We start from the raw sequence: 21,687 nt of genomic DNA on the forward strand, positions 1-21,687 counted from the left end.
GATCAAATAACTGCAAAAACAACAATTTAGTTTTAATAATGAGTTACTAGCTTGTTAGTGAAGAAGCCCCCTGCTGATGTGGTAGTGTACAACACAATGATAAGTTGAGGGACTGAGAGCTTGTTATGCAAGGGTTTTGCGTGTCACCCGACGACCTAGAACTGTTGTTTTACACCACTTGAGGTCTCTTGGCTGACAGCCACTCATTGTAAAAAAAGCATGTGAGGGAACTGGCAAAGGACACAAGTTTTTTTCTCTTTTTCTTCTCCCATCTTTCTTAGATTTAATGATTCTCCAGAAGATGGTGCCAGTTGGGAAAAAGGATGAATGCCACACCAATATTTCAGTTTCAGCTCAAGCAGTTATTTTATTTGAATATCTCTGTACAATGTGTTAACAAACTATTGAAACTTGTATGATAAGTTAGACATAAAATTGTGGATAGTGTTCTATAATAATTCCCTTTGATTAATAAAAAAAAAACAGATACTAATTACTGTATCTGAATAAATTATTAATTTAAAACTGACCCATGAAGTGGCTTTTTGTTCTTTATTGTGAAGGATGGATTTCAATCAAGTCAGCACCTGGACACAAACATATCCCTCAGTCAGTCTATCTGTCACTACTCACTCATTCACACTTGTTTTCTTTCCCTTTCTCTCTGTCTGTCCAAATACAGTAGTAGGTGCATGCAGAGGAGGCTGGTAGGAGGAGCTATAGCAAGGGCTCATTGTAATGGCTGGAAAGGTATAAATGGAACAGTGTCAAACATATGGAAATCACGTTTGATTCCGTTCCATTTAATCCATTCCAGCCATTACAATGAGCCCACCCTCCTATACCTCCTCCCACCAGCCTCCTATACTGAGATACAGTATATTACACTCCAGCTGTATGGTCTCTCCCACTACCTCCCATCTTCTCCTCCACTGCTCTCTCACTGGCTAAGGGGCCTCTCCCCTCCTCTGACAGCGGTCATCAGATGGCTCTTGTAGGTCTTGCTGAGTCCCGTCATCCAGAACTTGAGCAGCCTGACGTTGTCCTCCTCTCCAGGCCCCGTGGCACCCAGCAGGGCCAACACCTTCTGGGTGTCCTCCCTCCCACGCCCATCTACCTTGGAGAACTTAAACAGCACCTTCACTTTACTAAGGAATTGAAAGGGTAGGGGGGGGGGTATGGATAGAAGTGGGAGGGAGAGGAGTTATTGGAATTTCCCAATGATTCTGGACTACATTAAGCATTCCACATCATCCTGTACTGCACAGCCAAGGCTGGGGCTTTGGGGGGTTTCATAGGGGGACTTGTTTGACTCTTTAATGCCCCACTATCTACAGTTGCATACCTACATACCTCTGTTTAAAAAAAGCCAAAGAAATGAAACTTCAAAGTTGAGGGAAAGAGGGGTTGTTGTTACTCACTTCATCCACTCCTCCTTCAGACACAGCAGACAGTGAGAGACCACGTCCACTGACAGGTTCTCATTGGACAACGCCACCTCGATCTTATTCAACAACGTGGGACCTGAGAGGGGTGGGGGGAAGAGAGAAAAGGATAGAAAGTAAGGGAGGGGGAGTGATAGGGGTGAAGAGAGACAGGGAGAGAGCACGAGAGATGCAGGTCAATAGATTGAAACTGTAAAGTTAATGGAGGGAAATTTCACATGACTAATTCCATCTCTTTGACCTTTGCCATGATTGTTAGCAACTAGAGGTGCCTTGAAGAAGACATGTATAATGTATACCTTCATGTTGATGATGTATATAGTATATTGTCCAGATGGGGTCTATCCTCACCTTTATCTGTAGGCTGTGAGTTGGTACTGCTGATGTTGAACTGATAGAGTGAGAGGATGTCTTCACCACAAGCAGCAGAGTACAGAGAACCCCTCTCCAGACTGACCACATCCACCAACACTGAGAACTCTGGGAAGGGATACAGCAAGATGGACATATTTTATGGGTATTTTAGGATTCAAAACCTTTTATTTGTTATTTGTTCTGTTCGCACTTATAACTAATATCATTATCATACAGTATTTTATTATTAGCATATTACTATCATATGTAATTGCGATTATAAGCAGACCTCCAAATCAAGCAGTAACCAGAGTGATGCATTCTGGGTTTGTGTACCTGAGGAGCTGACGTGTGTGGGGATGGGCACGTCAGGGCTGAGGCCCAGGAAGTTACATCGGTATGCTTCCTCATACTGGGCGCTGTACGTCACAGAGCGGACACAGCCCACCGGGAGCAAGGCCTGATGGGATATATACCAAACCATGTGATTAGCAAAGAATGTTAGGAGGAATATTCTTTAAAGGGGGATACAATGAGTAAACTTTTGATTGGATGACCTTCAACATGGTGAATGCTGAATGGATGAGCCCTGGGTCAGCTCCTCTCAATATGACCTGATTTCCCATGAGCACGTGCCATGCTAGCTGGCGGAAATCAGTGGTCCCGAGCACCTGTGTACCAATCAGATAACAGATATCACCACAAGGAAACAGACAAGACATGCATTCACAAAATAAGAGGATATTGGTTTCCCTCTATAACCAATTGGCTCACAAAGTTGTTTATTTTGAAACCAAGTGGTTAACAGAATTAAGTATGGCGTATGATGTGCTAGAAATGAAAGTGTTCATAATGTGGTATGGAGAAAGGCACACCAATGTTTACCTGTCTTAAATGTCTCAAGGACCTGAACTTTGGACCAGGATACCCCTCTGCTTTCCCCTCGTCAAACAAGAAGTCTCTGTACAGCTCGCTCTCCGATTGGTGGCACTGGGGTCTAGACCCGCCCCCTTCTGCTCCTTCCCAGCAACTCATTTCCTCCTCTTGCTCTGAGAAGACAACAGGACATTGTTAAAAAGACATACAAAACACCCAATATCGGGACTTATTCCAAGATATATATACTGTTATTTTATTTAAATTGATTTAGTCAGGATAGTGAACAAAGTAACAATTGCAACTATTTTCCTGATTGGAAGTATTCAAGTGTCATAGTGACTTGCAATATCAAAGCTGAACACGGGGGAGCAATGGAAACATTTTTGGCCCAAGAATGGTAATCGGAATGGAATTAGTTTGATATGGTTGAGTGAGTCACATCGTAGCTCTCTGTCCTCGTGGTCTAACCGTGTTAAACACGGACTCCTGTTCCACTCTGGGCAAACACATGCCTTCTCATGATAATGCTGTCAGGAACGCTTTACCCTGATATCAGATCACACCCTTTTTATTCACTTCTTTTAACTTGAGCCATATGGGATAATATGTCTCTCTGACTAGTGTTAAACTGGTCTCACGGTTTCTTCCACCTCTAGAGTTATCATGTCTGTCTCTCTATGAGCACCAGCGTGTACCTGTCTGTCTCTCTATGAGCACCAGCGCATACCTGTCTGTCTCTCTATGAGCACCAGCGCGTACCGGTCTGTCTCTCTATGAGCACCAGTGCGTACCGGTCTGTCTCTCTATGAGCACCAGTGCGTACCGGTCTGTCTCTCTATGAGCACCAGTGCACCAGCGCACCGTCTGTGAGCACCAGTCTGTTCCTCTATGAGCACCAGTGCGTACCTGTCTGTCCCTCTATGAGCACCAGTGCGTACCTGTCTGTCCCTCTATGAGCACCAGTGCGTACCTGTCTGTCCCTCTATGAGCACCAGTGCGTACCTGTCTGTCCCTCTATGAGCACCAGTGCGTACCTGTCTGTCTCTCTATGAGCACCAGTGCGTACCCGTCTGTCCCTCTATGAGCACCAGTGCGTACCTGTCTGTCCCTCTATGAGCACCAGTGCGTACCTGTCTGTCCCTCTATGAGCACCAGTGCGTACCTGTCTGTCTCTCTATGAGCACCAGTGCGTACCTGTCTGTCCCTCTATGAGCACCAGTGCGTACCTGTCTGTCTCTCTATGAGCACCAGTGCGTACCCGTCTGTCTCTCTATGAGCACCAGTGCGTACCGGTCTGTCTGTTCTCCCCTCGCTCTATGCGCACCAGTGCGTACCTGTCTGTCTCTCTATAAGAACCAGTGTGTCCTCTGTGGGAGCTCCCTCCAGCAGCTTCTCTGTCAGACGACTACCACAGGCCTTCAGTAACCTGCAGTAGAGGAGAAAACACAAGAGAGTGTATCAAACAACTGGGATAGACAGATAGAACACTGCCCGACCACCCCTGATGTTGACTGTATGTCTGCTATCGTTTAGATTAGTAACCTTAGTGATCGTTAGCGACAGTTAGCCATCTCACCAGCTGAAGGAGGAGTGTAGGCTGGCCCAGAGGTTGGTGTGCTGGGTGAGGGAGGGCAGGGAGCGGGCCGCGTTACCACTCCTCTGGTGGGGGAAGACAGCAGGAGAGAACACGCTGTTCATCCTCACCGCCCTCTGAGGACACACACACTGCTCACTGTCAAACACCTGTAGAGGATAGGGGGAGGGGGAGAAATAAGAGGGAGAGAAGTTAAACATTCTGTCTGGTAGTAAGAGTTAGTGTTTATTTGTCTTGTGTTTTATGTCCACGTTATGAATAGTAAGTGTGTTTTAATGTGTGTATATATCTATGTCCCATTAATTTAACATGGTGTGTTAGTTGTGTGTGTGTGTCCTTACCTTCAGTGCTGTGCTCTGTAGACTCTGTATCGTGAGTCTGAGGTGGCGCAGCAGGAAGGGCCAGGAGTTGATGAGGTAGATCCTGTCCATGGCTACCATGACGATACTGTACCACCGCTGAAAGCCCCGGGCCAGGCTGTCCTTGATGAAGAACGTGTGAGAGAACACAAAACCATGCTGCTCATCCCCAAAGAAGATAGGACCCTCACGACCTGGACACACCTAGAGGCAGATGAGAGAGGGAGGGTACTGAGGGGATTACAGACATTAAGAACAGAGCAAATGGAATGGCATCAAACACCTGGACATCATGTTTGATGTATTTGATACCATTCCACTGATTCCGCTCCAGTCATTACCACAAGCTCGTTCTCCCCAATTAAGGTGACACCAACCTCCTGTGATGTCTGTCTCTATCTATCTATGCCATTTCAGGGGTCTCCAACAGGTAGATCACACAGTAGCTCGCAGCCCCCCAATGAGTAGCACCCCAAACAATTCTGAAAGTACATGCAATTTTCACGTGTTCCACCGCAAACAAATCTCACAAGTAGACTCAGACACGGCAAGCTCCCAGCTACCATCTAATCAACGCAACACTTACATCATCCCACCGCTGGTTAGTCACTAGGGCCTAAAGTCACATTACCCTAAAGGTGCAGGTGAACATTTGTCTCATCTGTGATATTTTGGTTAATATAATGAAATTAAACAATTTACTAGTAATACATTTATTGTTTTACAAACATTAAAAAGCATGTAATCTGTTTGAGTGTTTTTTAAATTTATATAATTATTGATTACAAAAAACACAAGGAAGGGGTAACATTAAAGTATCAGAACATGAAGGACAAACAATACAGCATCAAGACACTATCAAACATGTATCAGTCTTTCCGCAACAGAGCCATCCTTATGTGTGAGGGTGCGTGTGCATGATAGTGATATAAAATATGTCATAGTTTCCTTTTTCATGATCAATCTTGTGAAACCCAATCCTTCCAAGATCCCCCCCCCCCCACAGTTCCCCAATAGCTGTCCCTCAACCATTCGAGACCCCTCTCACAATCGCCCCCATTCCCCACCCCCAAGAACCCCCAATGCACCAACAACCAAGGTAATGAACTAAAGAGAAAACAGGAAGACAGAAGAAAACAGCAAACATTGCAAAATTTAAAAAAATTAAATAAAATGTAAAACAAAAGGACATCAAGGACAACTGAAATTATAACAGCAATGCCTACTTTATATGTTGTGTGCATGTCTGGCACTATTACATGTATGTGTGTGTTCTTGTATATGTTTATTTGAATGAGAGTGTGTGTATATGCGTGTGTACAAACACCTGCATGGCATCAGCCTCAGGCAATCCGACATTAGTTGTAAAAACACTGCCACTTAGTGTCATTCAAATGTACTTTCATTATGTTTTATTTAGACTTTTTCCCCCCTTTATCTTTTGACCATCTTTCTCTCTCTCACACAGCAACTCCACTGCCACTTGTCTCCAATTCCACATCCCAACCCTCAGTCCATCCCATCTTTCTCTCTCTCACACAGCAACTCCACTGCCACTTGTCTCCAATTCCACATCCCAACCCTCAGTCCATCCCATCTTTCTCTCTCTCACACAGCAACTCCACTGCCACTTGTCTCCAATTCCACATCCCAACCCTCAGTCCATCCAATCAATCTCTGCTGGTCACCCACTTCGTGTTTCTATGCAAAACATTTCTTTCAACTGTGCTATGATGTTTAACGTACAATTTCAATCTATTCAAGCCTTCTTGTTTTTCAGAACCTGAAGTCCCTGTAGAATTTAGTACAGCCACGGTGTTATGGAGCTGTCTCGGAATAGCTGTCCATTTATGAAGAGTTTGTCCACAATGATAAAGACATGCCTACCATCCATCCTTTGTTGTCTTTGTACCAGATACAGTATCTTACGATGTCCGTTTATCTCCTTTGGAAATTGGTCATTGAGACCGAATTTGGTCCCTTTATCTCCCTTCCTCTGCTTTTGATCAGCACCTTTTGTTGGTAGTATTCACATTTTGCGATGATCGGTCGGGGACCCTTGGTCTTGTCGCTCCGAGCTCCAAGCCTGTGTACTCGGTGGAAAGCTACCTTGTTTACAGTCTCTATAGGAAGTTTCAATGCGGATTACATTAATTCTCTGATCGGGCCCTCTGGATTATTAGATGCGTCCTCAGGAATCCCAGAAAATAAATATTTTCACGCATGCTACGACTTTGTATGTCTAATAGCGTCTCCATCACCCTGTTTTTCCTGAGTAGACAATCAATGTTGGAATCGTGTATTTTTGGCTGTGAGTGTCTTGTTTTCTCTTTGGAGCTTGAGAATTACACTCTGTCTGAACCCCCCAGCCCTGCTACCTTCTCACACAACTTGTCCAGTGTTGCATGGATTCCAGCCCTGCTACCTTCTCACACAACTTGTCCAGTGTTGCATGGATTCCAGCCCTGCTACCTCCTCACAAAACTTGTCCAGTGTTGCATGGATTCCAGCCCTGCTACCTCCTCACACAACTTGTCCAGTGTTGCATGGATTCCAGCCCTGCTACCTCCTCACACAACTTGTCCAGTGTTGCATAGATTCCAGCCCTGCTACCTCCTCACACAACTTGTCCAGTGTTGCATGGATTCCAGCCCTGCTACCTTCTCACACAACTTGTCCAGTGTTGCATGGACTCCAGCCCTGCTACCTCCTCACACAACTTGTCCAGTGTTGCATGGATTCCAGCCCTGCTACCTCCTCACACAACTTGTCCAGTGTTGCATGGATTCCAGCCCTGCTACCTCCTCACACAACTTGTCCAGTGTTGCATGGATTCCAGCCCTGCTACCTCCTCACACAACTTGTCCAGTGTTGCATGGATTCCAGCCCTGCTACCTCCTCACACAACTTGTCCAGTGTTGCATGGATTCCAGCCCTGCTACCTTCTCACACAACTTGTCCAGTGTTGCATGGATTCCAGCCCTGCTACCTCCTCACACAACTTGTCCAGTGTTGCATGGATTCCAGCCAGAGCACTAGCCTCTACCTCAATGGTAAGTAAATCGTCCGTGTCTGTAGATGAATCTGTTTTTATTTTTTTGTCGGGTTAAAGTTATTTGTGAGGTGGTCGGATCTTTCCACGAAGGGGTATGTTGTTCCTCCATAGCGTAAAGCTGTTGGTACTCGTCGATTTCCCCCAGGATCTGCTTGGTATCCAGATTGGCTCTATACTGCAAACAGTTGTTTTACGAAAAGATAATAATGAGTCTTTTCCACGACGACGACAGGTGTCTGTAATACAGCCAGTTAGCACTCGCGGAATCCCCGCAACAAAAAAAGGAACACAAACAGTCCCAGCCGTAAAGGCTAACCACGTTGTGGAATCCTTAGTAACAAAACTTTAGGTCAGATTAAAATCCATTTAATGAAAAAGTTTTAATGAAACAACAAACCGAGTGTAGACAGTACAGTGTCCTGTCGCATGCTCTCTTTTTGAGTGTAATTTTAGCGGGGGGGAAATATTTTGTCTGGTAAAAATTCTGTGTGGCTGGTAGATTTTTTTTATCTACCTGCCACAGTGGCTGGTGGCCCAAAAAGTAAATGTTATGCCCCGTTGGTTTAAAAAGCCAATGCTATGCCCTGTTGGTTTAAAAAGTCAATGCTATGCCCTGTTGGTTTAAAAAGTCAATGCTATGCCCTGTTGGTTTAAAAAGTCAATGTTATGCCCCGTTGGCTTAAAAAGTAAATGTTATGCCCCGTTGGCTTAAAAAGTAAATGTTATGCCCTGTTGGCTTAAAAAGTAAATGTTATGCCCTGTTGGCTTAAAAAGTAAATGTTATGCCCTGTTGGCTTAAAAAGTAAATGTTATGCCCTGTTGGCTTAAAAAGTAAATGTTATGCCCTGTTGGCTTAAAAAGTAAATGTTATGCCCTGTTGGCTTAAAAGGTAAATGTTATGCCCTGTTGGCTTAAAAAGTGTCACGAATATTACCGAAGGTGACTCCCCTTCTTGTTCGGGTGGCGCTCGGCGGTCGTCGTCGCCGGTCTACTAGCTATCGCCGATCCGTTGTTCTGTGTTCGTTTAGTTTTGTCTAATTGGTAGCACCTGTTTCTAGTTTGGTTGTTAGGATAGGGTTATATATAGTCTGTTCAGCCCGCTTCTGTTTCGTGTGGGCTTGTTCGTCTGTTTTGTTGTTTGAGTGTATTTTTGTTGGCATTTGGGTTTCACGCTGTCCGTTTATATTTCTGTTCATTTGTGTTTCCACTTTTGTACATGTTATGTTTCCGGGACATTAAAGCGTGTTGTTTTTCCCACATCTTTTGCTCTCTGCGCCTGACTCCACACCTCTTCACTCATTTACCGTAACAAAAAGTCAATGTTATGCCCCGTTGGCTTAAAAAGTAAATGTTATGCCCTGTTGGCTTAAAAAGTAAATGTTATGCCCTGTTGGCTTAAAAAGTAAATGTTATGCCCTGTTGGCTTAAAAAGTAAATGTTATGCCCTGTTGGCTTAAAAAGTAAATGTTATACCCTGTTGGCTTAAAAAGTAAATGTTATGCCCTGTTGGTTTAAAAGGTAAATGTTATGCCCTGTTGGTTTAAAAGGTAAATGTTATGCCCTGTTGGTTAAAATGTAAATTTAATTTCCAGCAATATTGCACCTGTCTGTCTGTGTGGTGCACACATTTGTTCATCACTCCGTGTGTAGCCAGTTGATGTGATAACCATCTCGTGGGTTGATAGATACTTCCCCCAAAACCTTCTCAATTAAATGTTAACTGAAAAGTAGGCTTACCTGGCAGAAGTATATCATGAGTAAGTTTTTCATTTGTATCTATTATTTGGTTATTTGCAAACTTTGCCATGAAATGAGCAGCAGCAGCGCAGAACCATCGCTAGACCGGCACATTCCTCACTCTCTAGATGCACGATTAAAAGGGCAAAGAGGCGCAAGGTGGAACTACACTCCAAAATAATTCGTTTTTTTTGCTTTCTTCCAGACCTCCCCAAAAAAGTGTCTTCTGCTGTGATTTAAGCATTGACATGGACTCAGCACATCCAATTTCATTGTTTCTCTATGAACAATTGTAATTTTCAGAGTGAAAATTCAAACTGAGAACATAATTTGGGAATATACAGTTGAAGATCGGAAGTTAACATACACCTTAGCCAAATACATTTAAACTCAGTTTTTCACAATTCCTGGCATTTAATCGTAGTAAAAGTTTGTGTTGTAGGTCAGTTAGGATCACCACTTTATTTTAAGAAAGTGAAATGTCAGAATAATAGTAGAGAGAATTATTTATTTCAGCTTTTATTTCTTTCATCACATTCCCAGTGGGTCAGAAGTTTACATACAATTAATATTTGGTAGCATTGCCTTTAAATAGATTAACTTGGGTCAAATGTTTCAGGTAGCCTTCCAAGCGTCCCACAATAAGTTTGGTGAATTTTGTCCCATTCCTCCTGACAGAGCTGGTGTAACTGAGTCAGGTTTGTAGGCCTCCTTGTTCGCACACGCTTTTTCAGTTCTGCCTGCAAATTTTCTCCAATACCTTGACTTTGCTGTCCTTAAGCCATTTTGCTACAACTTTGGAAGTATGCTTGGGGTCATTGTCCATTTGGAAGACCCATCTGCGACCAAGCTTTCAACTTCCTGACTGAAGTCTTGAGATGTTACCTCAATATAGCCACATAATTGTCCTACCTCATGATGCCATCAATTATGTGAATTGCACCAGTCCCTCCTGCAGCAAAGCACCCCCACAACATGATGCTGCCACCCCCGTGCTTCACAGTTAGGATGGTGTTCTTTGGCTTGCAAGCATCCCCCTTTTTCCTCCAAACATAACAATGGATAATATGGCCAAACAGTTTTGGAGCAGTGGCTTCTTCCTTGCTGAGCGGCCTTTCAGATTATGTCGATATAGGACTCGTTTTACTGTGGACATTAATACTTTTGTACCCGTTTCCTCCAGCGTCTTCACAAGGTCCTTTGCTGTTGTTCTGGGATTGATTTGCACTTTTTGCCCCAAAGTATGTTAATCTCTAGGGACAGAACGCATCTCCTTCCTGAGAGGTATGACTACTGCATGGTCCCATGGTGTTTATACTTGCGCACTATTGTTTGTACAGATGAACGTGGTACCTTCAGGCATTTGGAAATTGCTCCCAAGGATGAACCAGACTTGTGGATGTCTACAATATTTTTTCTGAGGTCTTAGCTGATTGCTTTTGATTTTCCCATGATGTCAAGCAGAGGCACTGAGTTTGAAGGTAGGCCTTGAAATACATCCACAGGTACACCTCCAATTGACTCAAATGATGTCAATTAGCCTATCAGAAGCTTCTAAAGCCATGACATAACTTTCTGAAATTTTCCAAGCTGTTTAAAAAGGCACAGTCAACTTACTGTATGTAAACTTCTGACCCACTGGAATTGTGATATAGTGAATTATAAGTGAAATAATCTGTCTGTAAACAATTGTTGGAAAAATTACTTGTGTCATGCACAAAGTAGATGTCCTAACTCACGTGCCAAAACTATAGTTTCTAAACAAGAAATTTGTGGAGCCGTTGAAAACAAGTTTTAATGACTCCAACATAAGTGTATGTAAACTTCCGACTTCAACTGTATATAAAATATTTTATAGGGCCCCCCCTTAGAGTTGTTTAACCATTATTTTACCAGGTATACTGACAGAAAACATAGTGTACAATAGAAAGTAGTGCACTAAGGACCCGGGGAAGAGTTGCAGGGGAGAGAAGAAGAATAAGCCTATTTGAAAGCTTGAAAAAAACATTTACATTTTTTTTTTAAGTAGCTCTCACGCTAGAAAAGGTTGGAGACCCCTGATATACATTGTCACATACAACGGATTGCTGCAGTGAAATGTCTTGTTTTATAGGGTCAACCAAATTAGGGTTAAATGCCTTGCTAAAGGGCACATTGACAGATTTTTTTACCTTGTCGGCTTGGGTATTGGAACCAGCGACCTTTTCGTTACAGCCCTAATGCTCTAACCGCTAGGTTACCTGCCGCCCTTAACTAAAGGCTTGTGTATTGACAAACAGTCTTAATGCAAGTCAAATGGCAACACACACGCTCACACATACACAAACACACAGGTGGTTACCTCACAGCTGAGGCTCCGTACACAGGCCTGGCGGACCACACTGAAGAGCTGGGGTTGTCTGGGGTGTTGGTGGCTGAGGAACCGGATGCCTGTCTCACTGTCCACACTGACGAAGCCAGGGTGAGACGCTGGGAGAGACCGGCAGCCCTGACAAAGAGATGGAGAGAGACAGGGAGTGAATGAGAGAGTGAGTGAGTAAGAGACAGTGAGAGAGAGTGAGTGAGAAAGAGGGAGAGAAAATGAGATGGCCAGAAAGAATAGTTATTGGACAAAACAAATGAGTCAATGTCCTTTCTATTCTGTCCATTCAGCCCTTCACTCATATCACACACATCTCCCACTCACCTCGCACATGTCTCCTCTCTGTGTAGCTGAGCTGTTTGCCCTCATGGTGAGTCCCTCTCCCTCTCTGTCCGACTCTCTGTCCCCGGGTATGGGGGCGCCAGCTTGGGAGGGTGTGGGGGACGGGGGGTGCAGAGCCTCGGTGCAGAACAAGGTCCGGGGGCCATGGAGCTCACAGAAATGACAGAGAGCTACCAGAGCATTCATCTGAAGGGGGAGAGAACAGGGCCGGCCCACCCGTTAGGCAGGATCAGGCGGCAGCCTTCAGTTGCAGATTGACGAGGGCGGCATTTTCCAAGCTAAACTGACCAAGAAGTACCAACAACACGCTAACCTTCAGATTTCAGTGTATTGCCGCTATTATTGAATTTCCTGGAATGGCACAAGGTTGGTATTTAAAAAAGCTTTTTTTTTTGCAGATGCTCCCGAGTGGCGCAGCGGTCTATGGCACTGCATATCAGTGCTCGAGGCGTCACTACGGACCTTGGTTCGATTGCAGGCTGTATTACAACTGGCCGTGATTGGGAGTCCCATAGGGCGGTGCACAATTGGCCCAGCGTCATCCAGGTTTGGCCGTCATTGTAAATAAGAATTTGTTCTTAACCGACTTGCCTAGTTAAATAATAAAATAAGTCTAGAGCAACTTGCAGTAGTGAGTGCATATATTTTCATATTTGTTCATACTGGTCCCCCATGGGAATCAAAATCATAACCCTGGCGTTGCAAGTACCATGCTCTACCAACTGAGCCAAACGGGATCATACGAAGTTGTGACAATCTGGATACCGCCCAAGCCTACTTACTGTCTAGGAGTTTCACCCATTGAGCTAAATTGTCATGATAATCAGTGGCTTCATGTTTGTACCCATACATTTCTGACGAGATGATCATAGCGAAAAATAAAATACTTCTGCATTTCCCGCTGTGTAAACATATTGATTCTCATTTCATATAGGCTCAGGACAACTTCTGATAAAGTTGGGTAGTTGATATTCAGAGCTTAAAGAAACAAAATTATAAGTCACAGGAATCAATAAAGCCAATGCAATTGCCTGTTTTACAAAAGGTAGGCCTACCACATGGATGGGCATTCTTAAAATGTAATGGGGGCCTAAACTGTAGACCTCAGTAAGCACGGGCCAATGTCTTTTGAACGTCTTCTTTGGGTGCTGTTCAGACCGGCATCTTTAAAAAATGTATTTTTAGGACCAGCCTTGATTTCAACATCCATGGACCAAAACAAATCTGAACCAAACAGACAGATATAAACAGATATTTGGTCCCGTCCAGGCTTGATTTCAACCTCCACAGACATATGATCCAGACCAGCCTATATTTGGCCCGAACATAAACGTCTACAATTGGTTTAGATTAGATCAGTACAGTACAATACAGTACAATACAGCAGAGCACAGTATAGGAAAGTATAGTTCAGTACAGTACAATAGCACAGTACAGTATGTACTCCACCGAAGACGTCTTTTCACTTTTCATTCCTAACCTAAAATAAACCTAACTTTAACGACAGGAAAAGAAATATGTTAGAGGGCTTTTTAACGTCATTTTGTTTACTGGGACCATTCTAGTTTTGCGGGGGTATAGGAGGTCGACAATTTGCTTCGCCTGGCCTATAGCTGCAGAACGGCCAGCACCTTCACCGGGAGAGAACGGCCAACACCTGACCCGGGAAGAGATGACTGGTGATCAGAGGTGTGTTATTGTCAATGCTTTGTCGTTGGATTCAGTGTAAACATTGATGATGCATCTCATAATTGAATTGCTGGGGAAAGTTTCCTACAACCTTTCTAAATGGAAACCTATAAGTCAAACACACTTACCTTGATTTAAGCAGCGTGAACAATCACTGCAACAAATTACAGGTATTCAGATTGCATCAAAACATCACAAAATACATTAATGTAATGAAAGGCTAACCCCTAGCACAGCACGAACAAATGTCTCGAAAATAGATCATGATCATTTTTCTTAAAAGCATGGGAAATAAGTCGCCAATGCACACACAGGTTCTAATTTCTAATTAATTCACAAAAGTAGTCTTGTTGCTGTATTAGCCTTTGTTTATACTTTTTCGCTGCTCTGGTACGCTCGCTCTCTAGGTTAGTGGTAGTCGTCGTCATGTGATGAGGGGAGTCACGCGCTTTGGATCCAGGAGGACCGCACAGATGACTCACAGTTTTGGTATACTCTCTTCGGGAATAAATTATAACAAACTATCGTCAATTTATAAATGTCCTAGTATAGAAAATATTATAGTATCAATTAATTTGAGGATTTAAACGATTATTTAAACGAAGAGAAGAAAGCCTGTTCTCATCACTGCGGTACATAGACATACATTTCCCACAAGCCCCTTCAGTACAAACAAACCAAAGGTCAAAGTGTACATTTACGGTAGTTTCAGACAGAATCTTCTGTATATCTGTTAATAAGTCAGAGGGTGTATATTCAGGTAACTAACAACAATAATGTATCATAATGCATATTTTATAAAGTACTACATTATCGTTTTATTAATGTTTAACATTTTGGTTGCATTGTATAACTTGTTATCTTGACTCTTGGGTCAAGATAGGGAAGTCTACCTCTCCGTTTTCCTTCGCTCAGGTATCTACTATAGCTACTTTAGCACAACTTACTTCTAAATATATAGCTACTATATTTACAAAATCAATTATTACTTAATTGATTGATTTATTAACTGGTTGTCCTTGTATTGCTATGTTAACAGTGAGAAGCAAAGTGAACACTTTTGTATAATAATCGTTTACACCCACAGGTTGATTGACAATGGCGTCAGAGGAGACAGGTGTGCCTTTGGACTCAGCTGAGAACCTGGAGGACAGGAGAGCATAGAGCTACAGAGGGGCCAAAGACAGAGGTCCCAGCCAGTCCCAGCCAAGATAGACCTCAGGTGACAGCAGGTAATGTTTTGTCATTCAGTTGGATTCTGTGTGAACTGCTGGTACGTGTAGACATGAGATGTAGGCCTAACTAGGGCATATACGCTTCTTTAGAGGCAGAGCAGAAATTACAGTGAAAGAGAATGTTCATATTACACAACGCTGAAGTTTATCTAGGTATGATCAAATTATGAAGGACCGTTTGTTAATATCGAGGTACTGAGGAAGTTGGGTGTTCACCAGTCGAGGCTGGTGGGAGGAACTATATGAGGACGGGCTCATTGTAATGGCTTCAATGGAATACATGGAACGGAGTCAAACGTGGTTTTCATATGTGCGATGTGCTTGATATCGTTCCAGCCTTTTCAATGTGACCAGCCTCCTATAGCTCCTCCCACCAGCCTCCACTGTTGTTCACCCCATCCTCATCTTCTCTAAAGGAAGTCTGGGTTTGCCTGAGTAAAGATATGTTCCACAGAAATTCCACACTGTTTGTATCTTAAGCTACACTCGTAATAACATCTGCATGTGACCAATAACATTTGATTTGTGTTGTTAAGTTCTAATTCTCAGAGTAAATAACTCATCGGACACCATGAAAGCTTAACCAAGTTTATTTTTTCCCAGAGGATCAATACAGCTGCATTAGACAACATGATTCCACCACCACAAGTATATATACTCCGATTTAGGCACTCCTCCTTCTCTCTAATCGTTACATCTTTTATGGTTCGACAGGAAGACCTGACCTCAGCCCCCTTGATGCCTAATCCAAAGATCTCTACCCGTATCCGCTATAGCAATCCTGTGACTTCCTCCTGTCCACCCAACACATTCCAAAGCCATCTGGCTCCTACAGATAACCATTAACTTCTGATGTAAAAACCAGTCTCCATCACTCCTCAGATACTATACTTCTGAGTATAACAGTGTTCCAAGTTTAACCCAGAATCTAACAGTGTATTCATCACACAGTATGATCTCTCTGAGATCTGCTTGTATTATTACCTGTTATTACTTTCTATTATCGCTATATTTTCTTTCTCTCTGCAATGTTGGGAAGGGCCCATAAGTAAACATTTCACTGTTAGTCTACACGTGTTGTTTACCAAGCACGGGACTAATAACATTTGATTTGATATTTGTGAGAAAGCAGTGTTTTTCCCACTTGTTACTCCCCCACTCTCTCTGAAAGCTTCTGGTAGAATTTGTTCTGAAGCACAGATCGAGTATCAGCTCACTGTCTCTAACTTCTAAGGAAAACACAGAACTAACCTAGGTCAGTGTCTCGGGCTGAGTTCTTCCTACTCCTACTTTTGGGAAAGGGAGAAACTAACCAAACTGTCTGTGTACCCCCTCTAGTGTCATTAGGTTGCAAGCCAAGTCAGTCCAGTCCAAATGTTGTCAGTGCCAAGAACGGATGGAATTACACGTGCAATGTTTTATGCACTATCACAGATTCACCTCGTGGGGCATCAATGATCATGAGGAAGGTGAGGGATCAGCCCAGAACTACATGGCAGGACCTGGTCAATGACCTGAAGAGAGCTGGGACCACAGTCTCAAAGAAAACCATTAGTAACACACTACGCTGTCATGGATTAAAATCCTGCAGCGCACGCAAGGTCCCCCTGCTCAAGCCAGCGCATGTCCAGGCCCATCTGAAGTTTGCCAATGACCATCTGGATGATCCAGAGGAGGAATGAGAGAAGGTTATGTGGTCTGATGAGACAAAAATAGAGCTTTTTGGTCTAAACTCCACTCGCCGTGTTTGGAGGAAGAAGAAGGATGAGTACAACCCCAAGAACACCATCGCAACCGGGAAGCATGTAGGTAGAAACATCATTCTTTGGGGATGCTTTTCTGCGAAGGGGACAGGACGACTGCACCGTATTGAGGGGAGGATGGATGGGGCCATGTATTATGAGATCTTGGTCAACAACCTCCCCTCAGTAAGAGCATTGAAGATGGGTCGTGGCTGGGTCTTCCAGCATGACAATGACCCAAAACACACAGCTAGGGCAACTAAGGAGTGGCTCCATAAGAAGCATCTCAAGGTCTCGGAGTGACCTAGCCAGTCTCCAGACCTAAACCCAAAAGAAAATCTTTGGAGGGAGCTGAAAGTCCATATTGCCCAGCGACAGCCCCGAAACCTGAAGGATCTGGAGAAGGTCTGTATGGAAGAGTGGGCCAAAATCCCTGCTGCAAACCTGGTCAAGAACTACAGGAAACATGTAATTGCAAACAAAGGTTTCTGTACCAAATATTAAGTTCTGCTTTTCTGATGTATCAAATACTTATGTCATGCAATAAAATGCAAATTAATTATTTAAAAATCATACAATGTGATTTTCTGGATTTTTGTTTTAGATTCAGTCTCTCACAGTTGAAGTGTACCTATGATAAAACTTACAGACCTCCACATGCTTTGTAAGTAGGAAAACCTGCAAAATCGGCAGTGTATCAAATACTTGTTCTCCCCACTGTATGTTATTTCACATTATATGATCTAGTATACACAGTAATCCTACACCTGTGAAGAAAATGTCAATGTCGCGCAGTGGCTACATTTGTGTGTTTTCTAACCTGCATTCTCCTTCTTCAGCTCCTCCACCTCTCTCACTGGCACTCAGTCTGGCCTCCTTTTTTAACCTGCATTGGCTCCACCTTGTTCTTGTAGAACTGCAGTTCAGTCTTAGTGATACTCAGCTCGACTCTCTGTTCCACCACCATGTTCCTCAGCTCCACTCTCTGTTCCACCACCATGTTCCTCAGCTCCACTCTCTGTTCCACCACCATCTCTCTCACCTCCTTCAGTTCAGTACAGCCGTGGTCAGGTTGGCTGGTCTGGCAAGTTGCGTGTCTGGGGCTCATTTCGGGGTCATCATGACCTTGTTGAGTGAAGTCATTCTCCCTGACTGCTCCAATCTCTCCATGAGCTCATTAACTAATCTAGTCTACTGGGCTCAGTCCCCTACTTTACAGTATATACACACTGGTCTTGGTTGACCAATACATGGAAATTTAAAATGTGTTCTCAATGTAAAACTAGGTAAATCCAAGGACACTGATAACACAGAACACTGGGAAGGACAAACTACCATACAGATATTATATAAGGCCATACAGATATGTTGTTTTGTACTGACTTTGGGTGAGACGGGCTGCTAAATAACTGCCCCCTCGTCTCTCCTCTCTCTCTGATGTTCCAGGCCAGGAAGAGGGAGCAGTTTTCTGTCAGTTCTTCCTGTTGGGAAAGTGTCGTTTTGGAAACAGGTGTCGTCGATCTCACAGGTCTGTAGCTAACACGATCACCACCGACATGTAAAAAAAAATGGTTATATACCAGAAACTATGACCGGGCAATGGCTAAGTAACATTGCATTTTGACTTTTGATGGTGCCATGTTGGAGACTTATATTTCCCTCACTAACGTTAAACATCAGCTATCTGAGCAGCTAACCGATCGCTGCAGCTGTACATAGTCCATCTGTAAATAGCCCACCCAATTTACCTACCTCATCCCCATACTGTTATTATTTACTTTTCTGCTCTTTTGCACACCAGTATCTCTACTTTCACATCATCTGCTCATTTATCACTCCAGTGTTAATCTGCTAAATTGTAATTACTTCGCTACTATGGCCTATTTATTGCCTACCTCCTCACACCATTTGCACACAATGCATATAGACTTTCTTTTTTTCTATTGTGTTATTGACTGTACACTTGTTTACTCCATGTGTAACTCTGTGTTGTTGTTTGCTTTGCTTTATCTTGGCCAGGTCACAGTTGTAAATGAGAACTTGTTCTCAACTAGCTTACCTGGTTAAATAAAGGTGAAATAAAAATAAAATAAAACTGATGTCTAAACATGCCTTTAACATTCATGCAATTTATTAACAAAAATGAATTAAATTGTCTGATGCATAATGTTTGTGCAGCCCTCGAACAACTGAAAATGCCCAGGGGTTAGGGGCTAATATTTACTCAATGTTCAGTATATTTCAGACTTCTAACCACTTGAACAACTAAATAAGACTGAAAGACAGAAATCTTCAAAGCATATAGCTGCCAGCCCTAAACAGATGGCCCTCAGAATCGGAGTCCTCCCTCTCGTCACTAATCCTTCTGCCTGGCGACAGTGGAATCTTCAGAGGAAGATATTGTTTTTCCTCCTGTGAGAAGCAGCATCTGTGGTATTGGCTCTGTCTGCCCTCAAAGCAAACAGAGCCTCTGAACCAAGTGGTAATCAAGTCATGTAGCACAGTAGAAATATAATAGATAGGTAGTTAATTCCATAGGATAAGGAAGTGAAGAGGTAGAATAGCAGAGACATTCATTTATCTGTTTAGACATATAGATAAACTTCTTAAAATACATATCTGAAGGTCACTGTCCTATCAGTATGAGGAAGACTTAACAGGTTAGCTCTTACATTGACCAGAGTGATGAATACAATCCCTCTTTCTCCTTCCCTCTTTCTCAGCACTCCAACATTAGACAACCCAGAGGCTGTTATAGACCAGGAAAACAGGAAGGAGGGAGAAAAATAGGGAAAACTCAAGAAGAAAGCAATAGGGAATAAAACAAACCAGCCAAAAGACAGAGGGAAAAGGTACAATTTCCCTCCATTAAATCTAACTGAACATATGAGAACCCACTAAAATACCCGTTTACTGCAAACTAAGTATAACTAACAAAGAGTTTCTCCCCTCAGGATCAACCAAGAAGCCCCGCATGCATACAGCTGATGACGTCATCTCTCGGATCCTGTGGGACCCGTCGGTGGAGCCGGCGGACTTTGTGGTGGGGTATGTGGAGTGCTGGGGTGCTGGAGCGGCCCTTCTCTGAGTTCAACTGGGACACCGACCCCTGCGATTGTGACAACTCCTCAGAGCTAGCCCTGCCCAGACACAGGATTCAGTACTTCACCCATAGAGGGCGTAGATTCTGGGACCGCAACAACAGGACTGACAGGGATCCACTGGACAGTGTCTGGCAGCCCCCTTTGGGCAGGAGGAGGAGCAAGAGGATAAGAGAGGGCGAGGAGGAAGCAAGGGCGAGGGAGGGTGGAAGGTAGGGAGACAGGACGAGGGATGAAGGTAGGGAGAGAGGGCGAGGGAGGAAGGAAGGTAGGGAGAGAGGGAGAGGGTGGGAGGAAGGGAGGGCGCGAGAGGGAGGGGAGAAAGGGCGAGGGAGGTAGGGAGAGAGTGTGAGGGAAGGAAGGAGAGAATGCGAGGGAGGGAGGGAGGGAGGAGGGAGGGAGAGCTAGGAAGGTAGGTAGGGAGAGGGAGGAAGAGAGGGAGATGAGGAAGGAAGGGAGGTAGGGAGAGAGAGAGGGGGAGGAAGGTAGGGAGGGAGGTAGGGAGGTAGGAATTTCCACAGCTCTAGAACCTGGATTAACATATTGTTCTACTTCACTTTGTTAGTCTATAACATGTTTTTGTCATAATGTTTGGTTAACCTTCAAAATCTGTTTGTTGGCAGGGACAGGGACACAAGAACAACAAGACCAAAAAAAACGACCACTGTGAATCAAGAGAAGAACAAGATGGCATCATCACTACAGAGGGTGAAGAGTCCCTGATAAAACAGGATGTTGAAAACGAACACTTGGAGGAAAGAAATCAGAGCAAGACAAGTATTCAGGTGCCTGAGTCGACCAGACCAGGCACAGGAAGTACTCCACTGAACCAACAGGAAGCAAGAAGAGAATCAGAACCCTTGGAAGAGAAAGTTGGGAAGGATTCCGTTTTAGTCGTCATAGCAGACCAGATGTCTCTATCCCAGAGTGAAAGCGAGAGCAGGGGGGAGGAAGGTGAGAAGAAGGAAGAATGGAAAGATTACTGGGATGGAGAGAAAGGCCCAGACCTAGCCCAGTGTCCATCTGTGCATGTGGAGCAGAGAACAGAGAGGGGTGGAGGCCGGCCTTCCAAACGTAAGCCCATCCACCTCATCACCTTCCGGGCCAACACTCCCTCCATCTTCTCCTCCTTCCAGCACCTTCAGGAGGAGCTCACCTCCCTCCTCCCCTCATCCGCCCCTCATTGGTTGCCCTCCTCCTCCCTCCATGTCACCCTCTGTCACCTGGTCCTCCCCGGCCCAGCTGGGGTCACTGCCGCTGGGGAGATGCTCCAACGCTTCGCCTACCTGGACCGCAACCCCCCTGTGGCAGTCTCCTTCCCCCTGAAACTGAAGCACTTTGGTGGGAAAGTTCTCTACCTGAGCCCCCAGCCTCAGCCCCACCTCCAGCAGCTAAATGCTGGTCTACAGGAGGCCTTCAGAGAGCAGGGCTGGCTGCACAGGGACTCCTTCAACCCACGCTACCATCTCACCCTGGCCAAGGTGAAGGACCGGGAGGGGGCGAGGGTGTTTGAGGGGGTGGGGGAGCTGAAGGTGGGTAAGGGGGTGAATTTTGGGTGACTGGTTTTGTGTAGAGAATAATTGTACCATCTAAACCGCTGTAAAATATATTTTCAATAACCAAAATATTGTATTTTCAGCTTTTTGAAGCAGGTGTACAAAACCGGAAGTAAAAGACACAATGATTTGTTGTGTCTTACTTCCATCAGGGTAACTGCATCTCAACCAATCTTTTCTTACTTTGCGTCTACATAGATTTTATAATTGTAATAAGATGAATTTAATATGAATATT

General features: G+C 44.1%; 1 protein-coding gene and 1 long non-coding RNA gene across 3 annotated transcripts; one reads left to right on the plus strand and one right to left on the minus strand.

Moving 5' to 3' along the window:
- Positions 1 to 341: 341 nt before the first annotated feature.
- LOC124005120 (folliculin-like) lies at positions 342 to 14,410 on the minus strand. Of its 2 annotated transcripts, XM_046314078.1 has the most exons (13): positions 14,192 to 14,410; positions 13,945 to 13,970; positions 12,110 to 12,313; positions 11,765 to 11,911; positions 4,614 to 4,835; positions 4,255 to 4,421; positions 4,013 to 4,104; positions 2,685 to 2,848; positions 2,357 to 2,470; positions 2,136 to 2,259; positions 1,797 to 1,925; positions 1,422 to 1,524; positions 342 to 1,148 (listed from the first exon to the last, which is right to left on the minus strand). In XM_046314078.1, exons 3-13 carry the CDS (start codon positions 12,311 to 12,313, stop codon positions 941 to 943), a joined length of 1,674 nt encoding a protein of 557 aa, XP_046170034.1. In that variant the 5' UTR covers positions 13,945 to 13,970; positions 14,192 to 14,410; the 3' UTR covers positions 342 to 940. The 2 variants fall into 2 exon arrangements, with proteins under 2 accessions (XP_046170034.1, XP_046170033.1); XM_046314077.1 differs by having other exon boundaries at positions 13,945 to 14,409.
- Positions 14,411 to 14,467: 57 nt separating this feature from the next.
- Positions 14,468 to 20,103, plus strand: LOC124005121. The gene is made up of 6 exons (XR_006833570.1): positions 14,468 to 14,576; positions 14,696 to 14,731; positions 14,904 to 15,048; positions 18,240 to 18,321; positions 19,517 to 19,645; positions 19,748 to 20,103. It is a non-coding gene; the product is annotated as an uncharacterized LOC124005121 (long non-coding RNA).
- Positions 20,104 to 21,687: the final 1,584 nt, after the last annotated feature.

This window comes from Oncorhynchus gorbuscha, linkage group LG19, assembly GCF_021184085.1.
Source record: "Oncorhynchus gorbuscha isolate QuinsamMale2020 ecotype Even-year linkage group LG19, OgorEven_v1.0, whole genome shotgun sequence".
NCBI classification, from domain to species: Eukaryota; Metazoa; Chordata; class Actinopteri; order Salmoniformes; family Salmonidae; genus Oncorhynchus; species Oncorhynchus gorbuscha.

Coding starts and splice junctions, on each gene's coding strand:
- LOC124005120 (XM_046314078.1), bottom strand. CDS start 12,313: ATGAATGCTCTGGTAGCTCTCTGTCATTTCTGTGAGCTCCATGGCCCC. Junction 11,912..12,109: donor AGAGAGGAGACATGTGCGAG/GTGAGTGGGAGA, acceptor TCTCTTTGTCAG/GGCTGCCGGTCTCTCCCAGC. Junction 4,422..4,613: donor TACAGAGCACAGCACTGAAG/GTAAGGACACAC, acceptor TATCCTCTACAG/GTGTTTGACAGTGAGCAGTG.